At 41.9% G+C, this 17,152-nt stretch overlaps 1 protein-coding gene across 1 annotated transcript; it reads left to right on the plus strand.

The window, feature by feature from the left end:
- The first annotated feature begins 6,010 nt into the window (after nucleotides 1-6,010).
- LOC102921255 (uncharacterized) lies at nucleotides 6,011-15,597 on the plus strand. Its single transcript, XM_042266742.2, has 3 exons — nucleotides 6,011-7,988; nucleotides 8,190-8,250; nucleotides 12,926-15,597. Exons 1-3 carry the CDS (start codon nucleotides 7,955-7,957, stop codon nucleotides 14,580-14,582), a joined length of 1,752 nt encoding a protein of 583 aa, XP_042122676.2. The 5' UTR covers nucleotides 6,011-7,954; the 3' UTR covers nucleotides 14,583-15,597.
- The last annotated feature ends 1,555 nt before the right edge of the window (nucleotides 15,598-17,152 follow it).

Below are 17,152 nucleotides of genomic sequence, written 5' to 3' on the forward strand. Positions count from 1 at the left end.
AAGAGCTAGCTAGCAAGAAAATTGAGTCATCGGTTATGGCCATACAGTTTGAAATTAATGTAAGCCTCTGAGTAATTATAAGTGGCTGTGGGACCACAGGCTAGGCGGGACTGGAGAAATCTTCTGACTACACTGAAGTCTATGGTAACCTGTATAGGTAATGGGTCACTCTCATTTTATTTGATACATGGATCATTTAGATTATATTCCCAGTTATAATGTATCCTTCTCAGATCTCTGAGGATATTGACTGACTATAGCTTTATCAGCAGCAAGTACCCAGCTGCTTTCCCAAGACTTCAGCTGCCTACTCAGATCTTTTCACATGTAAAAATATGCCCACAGGCCTCACTTTCCTGGAGTTACTAATGAGTCTAGTCACCATTTACCCTGTTATCAGACTCCAAAGGAGAGAAACTCACAAAACATACTTCAGTGTAAATTTTTTACTATTTTGCTCAAAGGACAATTCTGTAACAATGACCTCTGTCTCACTGTGAATGTTTGGATAGAAAAAGGTGTAACATGTAAAGCTTAAGCTTTGAAGATATTTGAAATGTTTTAAGGTCTAAGAAAAGGGGTTTTGAGTTGTGTAAATGCAAGTTTATGTAAGGTGTGAGGATGTCAAAGTTTAAATTGTGGAAAGATATTGATTTAAGGGATATAAAAAGAAGGAAATGCTTCAAATTTCTGTCTCTCACCATGCTACATTTATGTTAAGACTTCAAAGCTCAAAGTCTTATTAATCAATGCAGTTCTGATAAGCTATTAGTGTAGCTCTAGGAAAGCTTTGCTTCTATTGTCATAGTCACAACCTCGAGATTTTAAATTCCATTTGGTTGTTTTTGAGGTACAGACTTAAAAGTGCTTCTTGTTGAGCTAAAACACCAGAATAATCTACATACATCCAGACTTCTGGATAGAGAGAAGAGACCCTGCTTTTTTTCATATTTAAAATCAAGTTCAAGTGAGCTATTGCCCCTCTGCTCCACAGAATGTTTCTGTTCTCTCTAGGCTTGCCTTAAAGACTGTTCATGCTTTTAACCCAGAATCATTTTTAGTTCCCCAAGCTTTACCATGAACAAAGGCATGAGTCTACTGCTCTTCCTACAATGTGGATTTCAGTACAGCTTACAACAGTAGTAATGCTAACATATCTAAAACTTGTACCTCGTTTTATAACTTAAAAAAGTCGTGTAAGCTTCATGCCATCTACTTTGATCCACCTCTCGTATGTCAAATGGACTCCAGATATATACTCCTGTCAGTCAACAGTCTGCTTCCCCACCTGACTATTCCTGGAGGTGGAATCTTCCCTTGTTCCTGGTGTTGGGACTCCCCTCCCAAAGTGACAAGGACCATGGGCCTAAAAGTTTCAAATGGACACCTAAGAAACAAATTCCCCCCTAACCTCCTCAGCTTTTTCTTCTGTTACTAATATGTGTCTCTTCCAGCAGATTTCCAAGCAATCAAATGCTGCAGACTGCTCTAACTGCTGCCTGATTTTCTATCAACAAAAGGCTGGGGTGTTAAGTTTCAAGCTTGGGACAAATGGCTGAGGTGACTATTTATCATACCAAATCTGGATTTGGTCACCAGTTTCTCCCAGAATCCTTCAGTCTCTACCTGTTACAGGGTATGGCTGGCATACTGAACCCTCTACCCTGAACTCCCCTGCCCAGAGGCTGGGCTCTCCTTCCCCCAGAGGCTCTCCCATATGTAATTTAGACATTTTGGTCACCTATCTCTTTATGTTTGGCCTCCTGACTGCTCCACCCGGTTCCCATCTCTTCCCTCCCCTCCCACTCTCTCCACATGGCCCAGCTCAGTCTGGTCTTGTCCACTCTGGACTCCCCAGATATCCCTGCCTCTGACTATGCTCTCCCACACAACTACAGTAAACTTTCTTCTCCACCATACTTAGGAGCACTCATGTCCTTTTCTTTTTATTTCTTTTTTCTCATTCAAGCACAACTAATGATACAGTTCAAAATTATAAAGTTTGCTCTGTTAGTCCATATACTATGAAAATTAAGCATTCATTTAAGCATTAACTAAAGGATCAGGAGAAGAGATCTGAGTTTCAGTCAGATCCTAACAAAGGACAAGTCCCAAAGGTCCATGGCTGGCCTGGAAGTCTACAGGTCTGGAAACCATTCAGCCTTCGTGGCCAAGATGTGTCCAATAGAAAATTCTCTCCCTCCTCTTTATAAAAACCATTTGACTGGGCCTTTATTGCCAGAGTCCAGCTCTGTCGAGGTTCAGGTCCAAAAGTGGAAGTGTGGAGTTGGTGAGGGCAGGAGGCTGACTGGATCTGAGGGGGAATCTGAACAGCTGCTGCTTTATTAAAGGAGGCTACACTTTCATACTCTACAATTGCACAAAGGAGTAACTGGGAATGGGAGGAAGGGGGCTTGTGTGCTGGGTTGGGGCTTGTGAGCAGGGATTGAGGGGGCTAGCATGGACCATGGCAAGTTAATAAACACCACGGTCATGTCTTAATGGAAGGTCAGCTAGTTCCTCTTGCCATTCTTGAGGAGAATGGCTCCCTTTATAGCAAGCAGGAACTTTCCCCAAGCCCTTGTGGAAATGTCGGCTTTTGTTTAAATGTCTGATCTTGGGAAAAGGACTTTCTCAGGAAACCAGACTCTCTTATAGAATTTGCATAGTTTATCCAATAGCTAATGCTTAACGTTAGCAAAAACAAAGGTAGACAAATATTACTGTGAACAGAATAGACCTTAGGAAATTATAAATCTTGATTATGAACTGCACCTTATTTATCAAAAATTCTTATTTGTCAAATAAATCTTCTTTATCAAGCATATGTTACTCATCTAACTTTTCTAGCAGCTTGTGTTAACCTGTAGACAGAGTTATCATGATATATGGTTTCACAGTGGCAGGAATTTTATTCAGAGAATTATTTTGTTTAAAGATGCTCCCATTGTATACACCTTCATCCTCCACTGAAGCCCACCCAGAATTTCCCAAAGGAAAAGGCCTAAGGAAACTCCCATAAGACACAGTGAGAATTATTAGAAATGAAAGTAAAAAGATAGTGGAGAATTGTGATCCCCAATGTTGAAATGCTGGAACTCTGTCAAGCAGCAGTGGTCCTCATGTGGTCCACTGCACTTTATTATCCCCCTTTTCATAGTCTGTCATTGCTTTAAGTCCCATACATTCTAAAGTGTGTAGACCTGTAGCTTTGAATATTTTGTTCCTCTAGAAGTTAACAAATATTGCAATAATTGTTCAAAATGCTTTGTCTCATATAACTGAGAAGAGCCCATAGTTAGTCCCACTCGCTCACATTAAGGACATAGCCCATTATCATTATTTCTATTTATGGTAAACTCTCCTTATCTTCTCCAAGGATCATGTGCACCACATGGGGCACCAGTTGTGGGGGTCTCTGATGATGAGAATGAAAATCCAGGGCATACTGACCTCATCAATCTGGATCGGACTTCAGGGAGACTATTACCAGGTAAGTCACTGTCAGCATATTTAAAACACAGTGCAATTTGGGAAAAGGTTTCTAGGCAACAATCAGTCCAATTCCAGGTGCACAATAAAGTTGAAGATGTGATGACATAGAGACTCCTTTACAAAGTACATGTGACCATGACTGTGGGTTCTATAGAAAAAAGGACTAGAGTCTAGTGTGATCTGTGACCAAGAAAGCATAGATGTCAGCAGGCCATAGAGTACATGTGACATCTCCCCTCAAATGCTTAATGGACTAGGAGGGAAGACTGGGATAATCATTCTGCAGAACATTGGTGAGGTCTGCTCCACAGATAGCAAAAAGGTCACCAGGTCATTAACAAAATCCACTCTTAGTCTTCTGGATGGAATTCAGTTATTTGATTTGTATCTCCTTCAATGAGCAAGCACCCACATATGATTAACTTCCTGGTTCTGTTAGTGCTTCTTTGTGAGTACACAGAACTCTGTGCCCCCAACATCCCATACATTCCATAATCAGCATTAGCATGTGACTCCACCTGCTGTTCCAAGTTCAGGCAGAAATGAGTAGCCCCGAGAAAGTAGCCAGAAATCATACATTGACCCAGAATGAACATGCCAGTCAAGTGTTCGTGTGGCTTTAAAGAACCCTCAGCGGAAGGCCTGCAGGCAGGACACAGGATAAAATTCCTCCACAGAGCAGTGGAGCACAGCAGTAAAGCAGCTGGACAGGGATTCTTCATGCCATTGCCACTGCTGCTGGCTGCTGCTTCAGCACCGTCACAGATGCCAGACAGGGTGTCAAAAAGTGGACCGTGGATTTGGGACAAAGGCCAGGGTGCCATAGATCCAAGTGGACTCCAGGACAAAGATTGACACTAATGGTCCAAATGGTTTGGATATAAGGGGCTGCCCATGTTTGCCATTTGCTCTTTGAGAGAGGGTCTCATGTATAACATGCTTGCCTACATCTCACAGTAGTCTCCCTGAAACAGTGTCCTCAGTTCATAGTACAATGGTGTGTCACACCTAGCTTCTGGTTATTTTATTAGTAACTGTGCAGAATTAAAAGAAGTAAGGCAGGGTGGTGCAGGCCTTTAATCTTAGCACTCTACAGCAGAGGCAAACTTTTCTTTATGATTTTTAGGCTAGTCTGGTCAGCAGATCAAGTTCCTGTCCAGTCAGGGCTGCAGAGTGAGACCCTGATAAAGAAAATGAAAAAATAGAAGTATGATGTAAAAATAAGTATTCTTAATTTGCTTTACTTATTTTCACTAATGATGCAGAAGAGAAAACAAACCTGTAGACTGTAACATGAACCTTAAAAGGTCTTATTAATAAAAACAAAGCCGGAGCTAAGTATTGGTGTGAACACTGAAAGATCAGAGAAACAGAACAGGCCACATCCAACCTCACCTTGCCAATTCCTCAGGTGATCTTGTTCCTTCAGACTGAAAGCTTCTGAGTCCTCATGGGAATGGATCTCAGCTGAACTGCTGCTGAAAGCTAAAAGCTTAAAAAAGACTCTAGTTCCTGGTCTTCATGCTTTATATACCTTTCTGCTTCCTGCCATCACTTCCTGGGATTAAAAGTATGTGTCACCATGCCTGGTCCTTTCCAGTGTGGCTTTGAACTCACAGAGATTTGGATGGACCTCTGCCTCTGGAAGGCTAGGATTAAAGGGGTGTGTGCTCTCATTTCCTGGCCTGTAAGTCTATCTAGTGGCTGTTCTGTTTTCTGACCTCAGATAAGTTTATTAGGGTGCTCAATATATGGGGGACACAATATTAGCACAGTAGACTCCTATGTCAAATAGGCAATAATATATATGTTTATTTAAATATATAAATTATATATAATTTAGTCATTAGACTATTGAGGCTTTCTAGTAAATATAGTTATAAGTAAAAAACTTACTCTGATCTCATAGGGTTTACTTCTCTAAATCCTGTATTTACATTGCTGGGCCTTTTCTACAGAACAACAGTTTGAGAGTGCATATTAGTGTATAGGTTTATTTTTTAATTATAATTTTTTTTTTACAAAAATTTAAATCATAGCATGTTTTCTACAGCACGCTTGAGGTATTGCTAGCCTAGAAAGTGGCAAGTTTCCCTTTTCATTTCTCAGTTCATAGCAAAACCTAATTCCCCAGAAAAGAGTCCTCCTGAGGGCAGGAATAGTTCAGGGAAGACTTTGCAGTCCAGCCCTAAATTCTGCATGAATGTCAATCTCTGCAGGTCTGGGCCAGTTCAAGTGCCTGGGGTGAAAGCCAGGGATGCCAATCATTGGGCTCCCTCACTTCACAGCACTGTCCCTAAGGGAGCTGTTTAGATAACTCAGACCTCAGTAGCCAGTCAGAACCTCCAGATGGACTGCCAGTCAGAATGGGGAGGGCTCTTCCGGTCCGCCTTGCAGCATGGTCTGTGGCTCAACGGTTAAGGGCGGGTCTCCTGTTCTGTGTGCTGGGCTGTGACTGGCTGCCTTGAGAAGAGCAGGTGAACTCAGAATCCGCCATGGTGAGTGAGGGGCCCCCGTCCCACGTGGGGAGAAGCCGCGGTAGCCAGTGTGGGGTACCCCCAGGGCTGTGGAAATGGCATCAGGACGCGGTGTCTGGAGTGATTCCCTTTGGTCCCCTGAGGTCCCTGCAACTCCCAGGCAGAAGCGGGACCTCTGAGTGATTTATCGCTGGGGTTTGCGCCTCTCAGAGCATGGGGGAGTGTGAGCTTTTGTGCGGAAATATCCTAGTCACCATACAAAGCATGGTGGTCATGATGATTTTTTTTCTTTTCATTCAGTAAAAACTGTGGCCATAAACGGCAGATTTGCTAACTCTCAGAGCCCTGGTTTCTCTAGTGTCTTCTAGAAGTTCTGCACTTGGCACTGAACATTCAGGTGTAGGATCCGTCTGCAGTTAATTCTGTGCAGGGCATAAAGTCTGTGTCATTAACGCATTTGCATGTAGATGCCAGGGTGGTTCATTTACCTGTGTCATTAAGGCCATACTTAGTGTGATTCCTGGCCTCGTGGGGCAAAATTGACTCTATATTTATTGTTTTTATTTCTAAGTTTGCTCTCATGTTCTGTTGATCTCTTTATTTTTTCCTACACAGTTCAGTCTCTCTCTGTCTCTCTCTCTGTCTCCCCCCAACCCCAGATAGGTTTTCTCTGTGTAGCCCTGGCTGTCCTGGAACTAACTCTGTAGACCAGGCTGACCTGAAATTCCCAAGTGCTGGGTTTAAAGGTGTGTGCCACCACAACCGCCCATTGCATTGCATTCTTTATTGCAATTTCATTCAAAGTTGGAAGTCAGATGGTGTCACTATGTTTATGTACTGTTTATTCAGACGTGTGGTTTATCAATTTTTCATTCATGATGACATTTTCTCTTGTTATTTTTGTTTCTCATGCAATTTAGTTTGTAGGATAAATTGTTAGACTTTAATTGAACTTCTGCTGTATCTGTAGCTCCAGTTCTGCATTGTCATAATATAATAGTGACGTAATAAACGCTTGGTTGCTTTCTACTCAAGGTTATTCCTGCTCCCTGCTAAGGCAGCACATCCTCCATTAGGCACAGTTCTCAGTGGGATCCCCAACTCTCCATGGTTAAATGGGCACTGTTACACCCTTTCCTTAAAAAGACTTTTTAATTAGGTTTCCATTTAGGTAGGAGGAGATGTTCCTTGTGTCTAAGCAGGTAGGCCCCATGCAGCTAGGGAACAGGGAAAGAATTCCATGATGCCAACCAGAGACAGCTGAATCCATTGATAAGTTTCACCAACTGATTGTAACCGTTGAAGCCAGTTGTTCTCATCCAGGTCTTTCACCTTCTCCTCAGTCCCCAAATACAAGATGTTGCTTGGCCCCCATTTTCTCCCAATTGAGTCTGGTCTGGGCTGTGATCAGACAGATTTGTGACTCTCCATGTTTGCTGGACTGAAGTCTTTTGGGTTTAATTTGTTAAAATGTTTAAATCAGTGGTAGTGTTGCTTGCTATTAATCCCAGCACTTGAGATGCAGAGGCAGGCAGATCTGTGAGTCTGAGCCCTGCTTGGTCTGCAGAGTGAATTCCTAGGACAGCCAGGTCTGTTACATAGAGAAACCCTGTCTCGAAAAACAAAAACAAACAAACAAAAAGAGTTCCCTTGGTCATAGTGCTTCACAGCAAGGGAAAAGTCAGTAAGATAGGTTATTTAGTATTTTGTTATATTATCTCTGTATTCACCACATGCACTGGGAAATCAAGTAAGGCTAAATGAAAGAGTAATGTGCTATGGAATATTATTTTAACACAGAATTATGTAAATATATTCTCAATGAAGTGTACATTTGCAATGCAGTCAGTCTCACCATTTCTATTATGTACATATATGGGACACTTTAGGATGCAGTGACCTATGAGGATGTGCATGTGAACTTCAATCATGAAGAGTGGGCTTTGCTGGATCCTTCCCAGAAGATTCTCTACAAAGATGTGATGCTGGAAACCTACTGGAACCTCACTATTGTAGGTAAAAATGTGAGCTTTCTGTCACTTTTTAATTTAAAAAAGAAGCCTTTCTTGGAGATTAGTACTCTCCTATAATTTTGAATGTTAAAGAAAAAAACAAAGGTGAATAAATTAGGCATTGTTCTAAAGTTCATGAAAGACAGTAATTTCAATTGTTCCTAATTTCCAGTAATATATCACATTTTCTGGTACTGTATTTTAGGATACAAATGGGAAGACCATAATATTGAAAAACATTATCAAAATGCTACAAGACACGGAAGGTAATTTTTATGTGCAAGCTTGTATATTTGTGTGTCTGTGATAAGTATTGGATTCCTGGTTGCTAGGTTCCTCCATCACTGATGCAAAAAGTCAAATCAAACCAAATTAATAAATCCAGATTTCATAAACAAGGCATAGCAAATCAGCTCACTTTCAGGGTCTCTCATAAAGACAGAACAGGAGAGCACCCATTGTAGCTCTATGGGCCAGGTCTTAAATAGCCAGTAGGCATGGGCATGGTCCCAGGCATCTCTGGGGGAGGTGCCACCAATGGTGGGCTTTCTGCAATGGGGCCCCTGCAGCTGGAGATTCTAAACATGTCAAATTTTTTTGGGTATATATGGGTGCAGGTTCAAGTCTGTCTACTTCCCACTGGCATGGAACGATGTGGGGTGTGGGGGGAGTTGGGAGTCAGGTGACCCATGCTCAGCCAGGGTTTGGGTGGAGAAGCATTTGGATAGCTGCCATCCAGGAGACCTCGTGCATCTGTTCTTGAGGAGGCAGAGAATGCAGGTTGCTAGGAGAAAAAAGAATAGCTTTTTATCACTGGCCTTATGAACAGGGATAGCCATTGGTAATAGGAAGAATGATGGAAAGAATGGAACTGAGAAGTGTCCTGGTTGTACAGAAGAGTCAAGGGTGAATGAGTGAGGCATGAGGGTAGATATGCCTTTAATTGGGACATCTTGGAAAACAAAGTTTCAGTTACTGGGTAGGTGCCCACTTGTGCCAGGAGAGGTGGTACCAGCAGGGATGTCCCAGGAGCTTGGGGAGATGGCATGCTAAATCTAGGGATGAAGTTTTCCAGGAGTACTGAAGCCATAGCATCTGCTGTTTCCTGAAGGTTGGGAGAGCATCCATCCTGTAAATGTGTCAAGAAGAGTTAAGAGATATGGAGCTTTTTATGAGCAGGCATGTGGGTGAAATTCACTTGTTAGTATTTGTCCAGTTGGAATTCTTGGTTGGTGGTTGGCATCCTCGGAGCTCTTGCAGGAGCTGGTGCATCTGGAGGACCCCCTGGGGGTTTGGCCTTGGCCCTGGCAGGAGGAGTGAACCTACAGAATATGCTCAAAAATGGGTGGGGTCAAAAACAGGCTCTGGAAACAGATATTAATTTTCATTAGGTCACATTTCTTTACAAAGTAGCAGAGCCCTTTCCCCAGGAACCTTCACGTGTATGTAAAACTACTGGAACAGATTTACATCTTGGTATCATACTACAAAGCTATGGCTTTTGGATATAAAGGCATGAACATTTTTAAGTCTAAATTCACTGAAGAAAGGAGGTTGTGTGAGTGGAGGAGGGAGTTGAACATGCCTGCAGGGTTCTATATCCTCTCTAATGTTAACCTAGCTCTAAAAGCTGGGCCAGTAAAATCCACAGAAATTTAAGGATTCCTGAAAACTGTTTGTAATCAGTGCTCTGTCATTTTGTCAAAACTGCATTTATCAAAGCTAAAATTTGGAACTTCTGAAGTTATATCTGAAACCAGTTTATCCTGTACCATGAAGTCTGTGAATGAGGCACACCTGTATGTATTTTTAATAGGTAATTTACTAATGAACTACCAATGTGCTTGTAGCCTTTGGGTTGGGGGCGATGTTAAACTGGCAAATCTATTAGAACCCTGGTCATCAAACACCATCAGATCTGAGAAGGATAAGTAAATGAGCAGGAGTGAGCCAGCTTTCCAGTTACCCAGGCAGTCCCAAGTCTCTCTATGGTCACTGGGGGACAAGTCCCAGAGGTAGCACTTGTTCAGATGCCAAGCACTGAGGATCTGACAGCTTCTTTGTGGAGTAGAAATTTGGAGAGATTGGCCTACCTGTCTTGGCAGAGTGGGACAATTGTTCCCCCAATGCTCCAACTATTCATAGTCTGGACATGATCTCAGCAGCAGTTTAAGGTGTAAAGCAGCTTTTTGCTGTGTGGCTGTCTTTGTTACATTTGAGGCAAGCCTCCAGGTGGAAGTTTTTCTGGGGCCATCCATCTTTTTGGAGAAGATACAGAATACTTCCAGGAGTTGGCCTGTCTCTCATAAATCTCCTGGGATGATTTTATATATATGGCTTTTATATTAAATGCCATGTTCTCAGATCTCTGACAGTGTTTGAGAATGGGGGAACAAAATCTGTTAGGTATATCTAAATTAGACAAATGTTGTTTATGTTTAACTTTGAGGCCATATGTAAGTTAAGTCTAAACATACAGTTTACCCGGTTTGTTAGAGCTTAGGGTTGTTAGTAAAAGCCAGAAGATTCAGTCTTTAGTTTTCAGTGGTGATCCTAAAATATATCAGGCTAAACCAACTTTTAACATTGCAAACAATTTAATTTCAATATAAATTATCAAAAGCAGTGTTGTTTTAAACCCTGTTTAATAAACCTTGTGTTTAGGACAGGACAGAAATTATCAAACAGAAATATATCCTAACCCAAATTATATTGGACACCTAATGTCTCCTTGATGGGGCCAATCCAAGTGGTTACCCTTATTAAAGATGGTGGTGAAGTATTTCTTTAACCTCAGTCAAAATGGTGACTGGCGATGTTCTCCAGAAGAGTTTCAATCTGGAGTTACAAGCCTTACATATTTTAAAACATACCCAATTAGCAAGACCCATTCAGGACACATAAACTCAGGCATTCAAAACTAGGCCACACCATTCACACATTTCCACCATACATAAAAAGTAAACAGGATCATTAACAGAAACAAATTTTTTTAATGATGCTCCTAAGAGGTTGGGCATCCTGATACCCGGATCCCAGAGAAGGCACTGCAGAGGGAAATTGAAAAACAGAATAGCAGCACATGCTGCCCAGTTGAGTAAGTCAGAACAGCAAGTTGAGAATTTTGGAAAAAGAGATTTTTAGGAAGGAGGACGGTGTAGCAGAGTATATTGAAGTAGAACAGGTTTAAGGGTGGAGTGGGCAGGTAGAATTTTAGGGATTGGGAATATGGGAACAGAGACCCCCATGAGCTGCTGCAAGGTGGTAGAGGTGGTGGTGGGGGAGGTGGTGGTGGTGGTGGTGGTGGTGGTGGTGGAGATGGTGGTGGGGGTGGTGGTGGTGGTGGTGGTGGAGGTGGTGATGGTGGTGGAGGTGGTGAGGGTGGCGGTGGCTGCAGCAGTAGCTCAGGTAGGAGGGAGGAAAGAAGGAGAGCAAACAGATGGACCAACAGGCTGGAAACATTTATGAAGTAGTTCAGGGTGTGAGAGCAGACAGGAACAGAGAAAAAGGATCTATTGTGGGGAGAATTCCGGTGTGCCCAGATCATATTCCAGGAAGGAGAGAAACAGGCAGACAGACAAATGGAGCTGGGGTGGGAGAGGAATGTGAACATTAGAAACACAGTGTGGCCAAACTACACCCTGGGAACAAGATGCAGGCAGATAAAGAGTAAAAGGGAGAGAGAGGAATGGGGAAAGTATACTTGCAGCCCAATTTAGAGGAGACAACCCCAGTCTTTCTGGGGACTGAACTTGGACTTATCAACTACCCATTCACAAGCCATTTACCAGGGACAGAGTAAACTGGGGCGGGTACACAAATCACATCGGATTCTATAAACCTATGTCTGGGAGCTGTGTGTGGGGTGGACTCTGTGGTGAAGTCTCTCTCACACAGGGGAATTCCAAGAGCATTGACTGTTGCTCCCTGAAACAGGCTGGGGTCACCTGGCACTGCAGTGGCTCAGCAGGCAGTCTGGAAGTTGGAAGAGGTCCTGGACCTCTAAGACATTTTGGTTTGGGAATGGAAAGCTTACTGAGCTGTTCTTTCAGTGTGACAAAGGTGGAATGGGGAGAGAGAATGAATGGCCTTCCACAGCCACACCACATGGTTGTGGAAGGACTACTCACTCCAGCCAGTGTACCAAAGATCCTCAGTTGCTGGGTTCCTCCATCACTGATGCAATAAGCAAAATCAAACTGAATTAATAAATGCAGATTTAATACACAGGGCAGCACAAAGGAGAGCACTCCTAGGATGCTTTCAGGAAAGCAGGAGACAGATCACGAGAGCACCCATGGCAGATGTACGGACTGGGTCTTAAATAGCTGGTAGGCATGGTCCCAGACATCTCTGGGGGAGAGGCCACAGATGGCGGGCTTTCTACAATGGGGCTGCCTTAGCAGGAAATTGCAGTTTGAAAAAAATGTTAAATTACCCAGAACTTTTAATGAAAAGCAAGTATGTAAATAGGCATACTTTTTTGTGATGATTATTAAATTTGTTTGTGATGATTATTAAATTTGCACAACTCCATGTACTCCAGTGTCAGGTAGCTGATCACTGTTTGCAAAGTTTTCCATTAAGGACAAGACAAGGAAACAATGCCATAATAGATGTCACAATTTCAATCATAGCCATGTGAGAGGCATGTTGTAGATCTGTCCATCCAATTACTAACATGCCTTCCAATTGTCATATCATTGATGAGGGCATTAGTGTATGGCCAAGAACTTTTATAAGCAAAGCTTCCATATTAAAGCTAGTGTTCCTCATTTTCTTGTAGGGAATGATTTAACATAGTTTAATGAGAGGAGCACTTTATGAGTGACTTTGAGAAGTGGAAACATGAATCTCTATTTTAAATATGTATCACACAAAAAGCATTCAACTATGGTAATGCAATGTGAAAATCCTTTATTTGTTATCTTCCTTTACCAGGTGTGTCATCTGTCACTCTGGATACAATCCATGTGAGCATAAGGGGTATGGAAAGAAGCATTGTACTTCTGTCTCTCTCAGAACAACTGGAAAATATGTGGTCATCCCCACTATGAGAAAACATGATGACTGTGATACAAGTTTACAATTAATTGGTTTTCCAACTTCAGTGGGAATTCATCAAGAAACTCTCATTGGAGAAAAACCTTATGAGTACCAGGAATATGGAAATTCATCTCTCTCTTCTGGTTCACTGTGCACATGTAGTGTGGCTCACAGTATAAGAAAATGTTATGAATGCAATCAGTGTTCTCTGATTTCTTCAAGTTCTCTTCAAAGATGTGAAAAAGCTCATGTGGGAAGAGAAAATGATAAATGTGAGTCATCTACTAAAGGCTTTAGCCTTTACAGGCATTTTCAAACACATCAAACATCCAAAAGCAAAGAGGCTTTCTATGAATGTAATCAATATGATAAAGCCTTTATATCTGATTGCTCTTTAGAAGTATACCAAAAAACTCATTTGGAAGAAAAACCCTATGAGTATAATCAAAGTTATGAAGCCTCTGCATGTCACAGTCTTCATCATCAAGTACATAGAATTCAAACTCGAGAGAAATGCTATGAATGTAATCAATATAGTAAAGCCTTTGTACAGATGAGTGATCTTCACAGACATGAAAGAATTTATACTGGAGAGAAACCATATGAATATAATCAATGTGATAAAGCCTTTTCAGAGAAGAGACATCTTCATGGTCACAAAAGATTTCATACAAGAGAGAAACCCTACGTATGTAATCAATGTGGTAAATTCTTTACAGGAAAGAATAGTCTTCGCAGTCATGAAAGAATTCATACTGGAGAGAAACCCTATGAATGTAATCAATGTGGTAAAGCCTTTGCACAGAAGAGTAGTCTTCAAAATCATGAAAGAATTCATACTGGAGAGAAACCTTATGAATGTAATCAATGTGGAAAAGCCTTTGCACAGAAGGGTAGTCTTCAAAGTCATGAAAGAATTCATACTGGAGAGAAACCATATGGATGTGATCAATGTGGTAAAGCATTTACACAGAAGAATCATCTCCAAAGTCATAAAAGAATTCATACTGGAGAGAAACCCTATGAATGTGATCAATGTGGTAAAGCCTTTGCAACAAAGAGTCATCTTCTCAGCCATGAAAGAAGTCATACTGGAGAGAAACCCTATGAATGTAATCAATGTGGTAAAGCCTTTGCAATGAAGAGTTATCTTCTCAGCCATGAAAGAAGTCATACTGGAGAGAAACCCTATGAATGTAATCAATGTGGTAAAGCCTTTGCACAAAAGGGTAATCTTCTCAATCATGAAAGAATTCATACTGGAGAAAAACCCTATGAATGTAATCAATGTGGTAAAGCCTTTGCAATGAAATGTCATCTTCAAAGTCATGAAAGAATTCATAGTAGAGAGAAACCCTATGAATGTAATCATTGTGGTAAAGCCATTGCCTCGAAGAGTTATCTTCTTAATCATGAAAGAATTCATACTGGAGGAAAACCCTATAAATGTGACCAATGTGGTAAAGCATTTGCAAGGAAGAGTAATCTTCACAGTCATGAAAGAATTCATACTGGACAGTACCATATGGATGTAATCAATGTGCCAATTTAAGATGTGAGATCATGTGGGTGTCATGTTGGTGCTGGAAACTGAACTGTGTTTTCTACAAAAAGTACAAACTGGAGTCCAGTTCCATCAGTGTTCAGGTCCCAAAGAAGAGATCAAGCATCAGCAGAGGAAGGAGACTGCCATGATCTGAGCATGAAGCAGTATAGCTGCTGCTTTATTGAAAAACAACTACACATTTTATGCTCTATAACTGAATCTTAGTTTAGACTTAAGCAGGTTAAAAACAGACTTAATGATTCCAGGATAAAAGCAGCCATCAACCTCATTACAGCAGTTTTCTGAGGCAAAAAGTGATAAATTCAGCAAGTATCTTAATGCCTTTCTGGATGTGAGCCCATGGTTTCCTTTCATGGTTGCTTTCATCCTTGGAACTAGGTGTATCCGGTTAGTAAATCATTACGTTCTCTATTTTTGGTGTAATCAGTGGACACAATGGGGATTCTTGTGTGGGAGTAGACATAGTGATCATACTGTGTGCTTCCATGGTGGTGGGGATTTTTTCCAAGAATTTTGTTTAAAGAGACTGCCTTACCTATGTATATGTTCCCATCCTCCAGTGTAGCCAGCAAAAAAAAAAAATTCCAGTAAAAGGCATAAGTGGTGAGCATGCCAGGGTCAGAGCTGTGCCCAGGAGTCCCTGGACAAGGAAAAGGAGAATGATGGAAAAAAGGCTTCCTTCTTGCTCAGTGGTGGAGCACAATAAGCTGAGATTACACAAAACTGAAAAACCTCCCAGGTAGCAAAGTATTGAAGAATCCTTCCACTTCTCACATGGGAAACTGAAACAGAAGGAAGACAATCGTGGCTAGAGCAATTCTGGGTATTGTTCCAACTGGTTATTGTAACTATGGTAACAAGTGTGGTACACTTACATCTGTTTGAGTAACAGGCATAAGGAGGTGAAATCACTGAACAAAGGTTGAAAGACAATAAATGGACCATTAGTAGGATTTGAACCCATGTATCCCATGTGTACTCATATAAAGTTTTTAAGACTGCATGTATTTATTAATGTAAGGGTGAGGGCATGCATGTGTGGGAATCAAAGAACAACTTACCTGAATCCATGTTCTTCAACCATGTGGTTCCCAGGGATGGTTCTCAGAAAAACAGGCTTGGCAGCAAGTATCTTTACCAGTGAGAATATTCTCACTGGTCCCCAGTTGTATCATTTTGTGTGTGCTCTTTGTGTGAATGTGCATGTGTGGAGGTCACAGGTCAAAGTTTGGCATCCCACAAATTGATATTATACTCTAAATTGACTTTATGGGTTATTAGGCATGGCAAGGCATCTCCAGACTCTGGAATTCTCCAAGATGTGCCAATGGAGACCCTAAGGACAGGGGAGGCATTGTGGCTTTCTCTCTAGAGCCAAATAGACAAAATATTTCTTGACCTGAAGTTCAGACAGTGGACGGTGCCTGGTTTATTTGTGCTGTGAGTACACAGGGCCTTGAGTCATTAAAAGATAATATGTGGCCAGGCAGTGGTGGCGCACGCCTTTAATCCCAGCACTTAGGAGGCAGAGCCAGGCAGATCTCTGTGAGTTCGAGGCCAGTCTGGGCTTCCAGGTAAGTTCCAGGAAAGGTGCAAAGCTACACAGAGAAACCCTGTCTTGAAAAAAAAAAAACCACTCTGTATTTTTGATTGTGGTAACAAATCACATCCTCATAAATTCATGGCTGTATTATCCACATATTGCTTTAGTTTTCCTGTTTGTCATTCTGTCCCTATATATTCCACCCCTTTTGTATTTTGTTTTACCTAAGATCAAGTTCAAATCCCTGGAAGCTGAATATTTCCCCTCTGAAGAGGCCAATCTGGATGCCAAGATTTGATGAACATAAAAACATGATCTCTTGCCGGGCGGTGGTGGCGCACGCCTTTAGTCCCAGCACTCGGGAGGCAGAGGCAGGCGGATCTCTGTGAGTTCGAGGCCAGCCTGGTCTACCAAGTGAGTTCCAGGAAAGGCGCAAAACTGCACAGAGAATCCCTGTCTCAAAAAAACAAAAAAAAACAAAAAAACAAAAAAAAAAAAACCATGATCTCTTACCTGTCAAGGGTAACAAAATAATTGTTTGAATTTTTTTCTTCCTAAACATTTACATTTATGAGGAACATGTTCAGCACCTGGGGTATTCAAACACAAGGTCTGATTTGGGTAGCTCCTTTCCTGAATCTGGTACCCTGTACCAAGTTCCAGTGAAAAGGTCACTGGTTGCATCCTGGCTCAGGGTGGCCCCTTATGAAGCCCCTGCACCCACCATATTACAGAACTCCCAAAGAAGCCTTTCTGCTAAAGGAGCCTTTGAGGTGCAGCAGGCTATCCTGGCCAGCTCTGAGGAGGAGGATGTACTGAGGGACCAAATGACAGTCTTGCTGCAGAGAATCTAGTTACTACAGGCTCTGTGGAGCATGGTCAGGTGATGGAACATAGTGAAAACCATCTCTGTACAGAGAGGGATAGCTTGCTGGATCCAGACTGGGCCAGGTGCCTCAGGGACATGTCCCTGCTTCAGCCATCTATGACCACTGAAGGTGGGGTTTTGATT

Source organism: Peromyscus maniculatus, chromosome 22 (assembly GCF_049852395.1).
Source record: "Peromyscus maniculatus bairdii isolate BWxNUB_F1_BW_parent chromosome 22, HU_Pman_BW_mat_3.1, whole genome shotgun sequence".
In the NCBI taxonomy this organism is placed as follows: domain Eukaryota; kingdom Metazoa; phylum Chordata; class Mammalia; order Rodentia; family Cricetidae; genus Peromyscus; species Peromyscus maniculatus.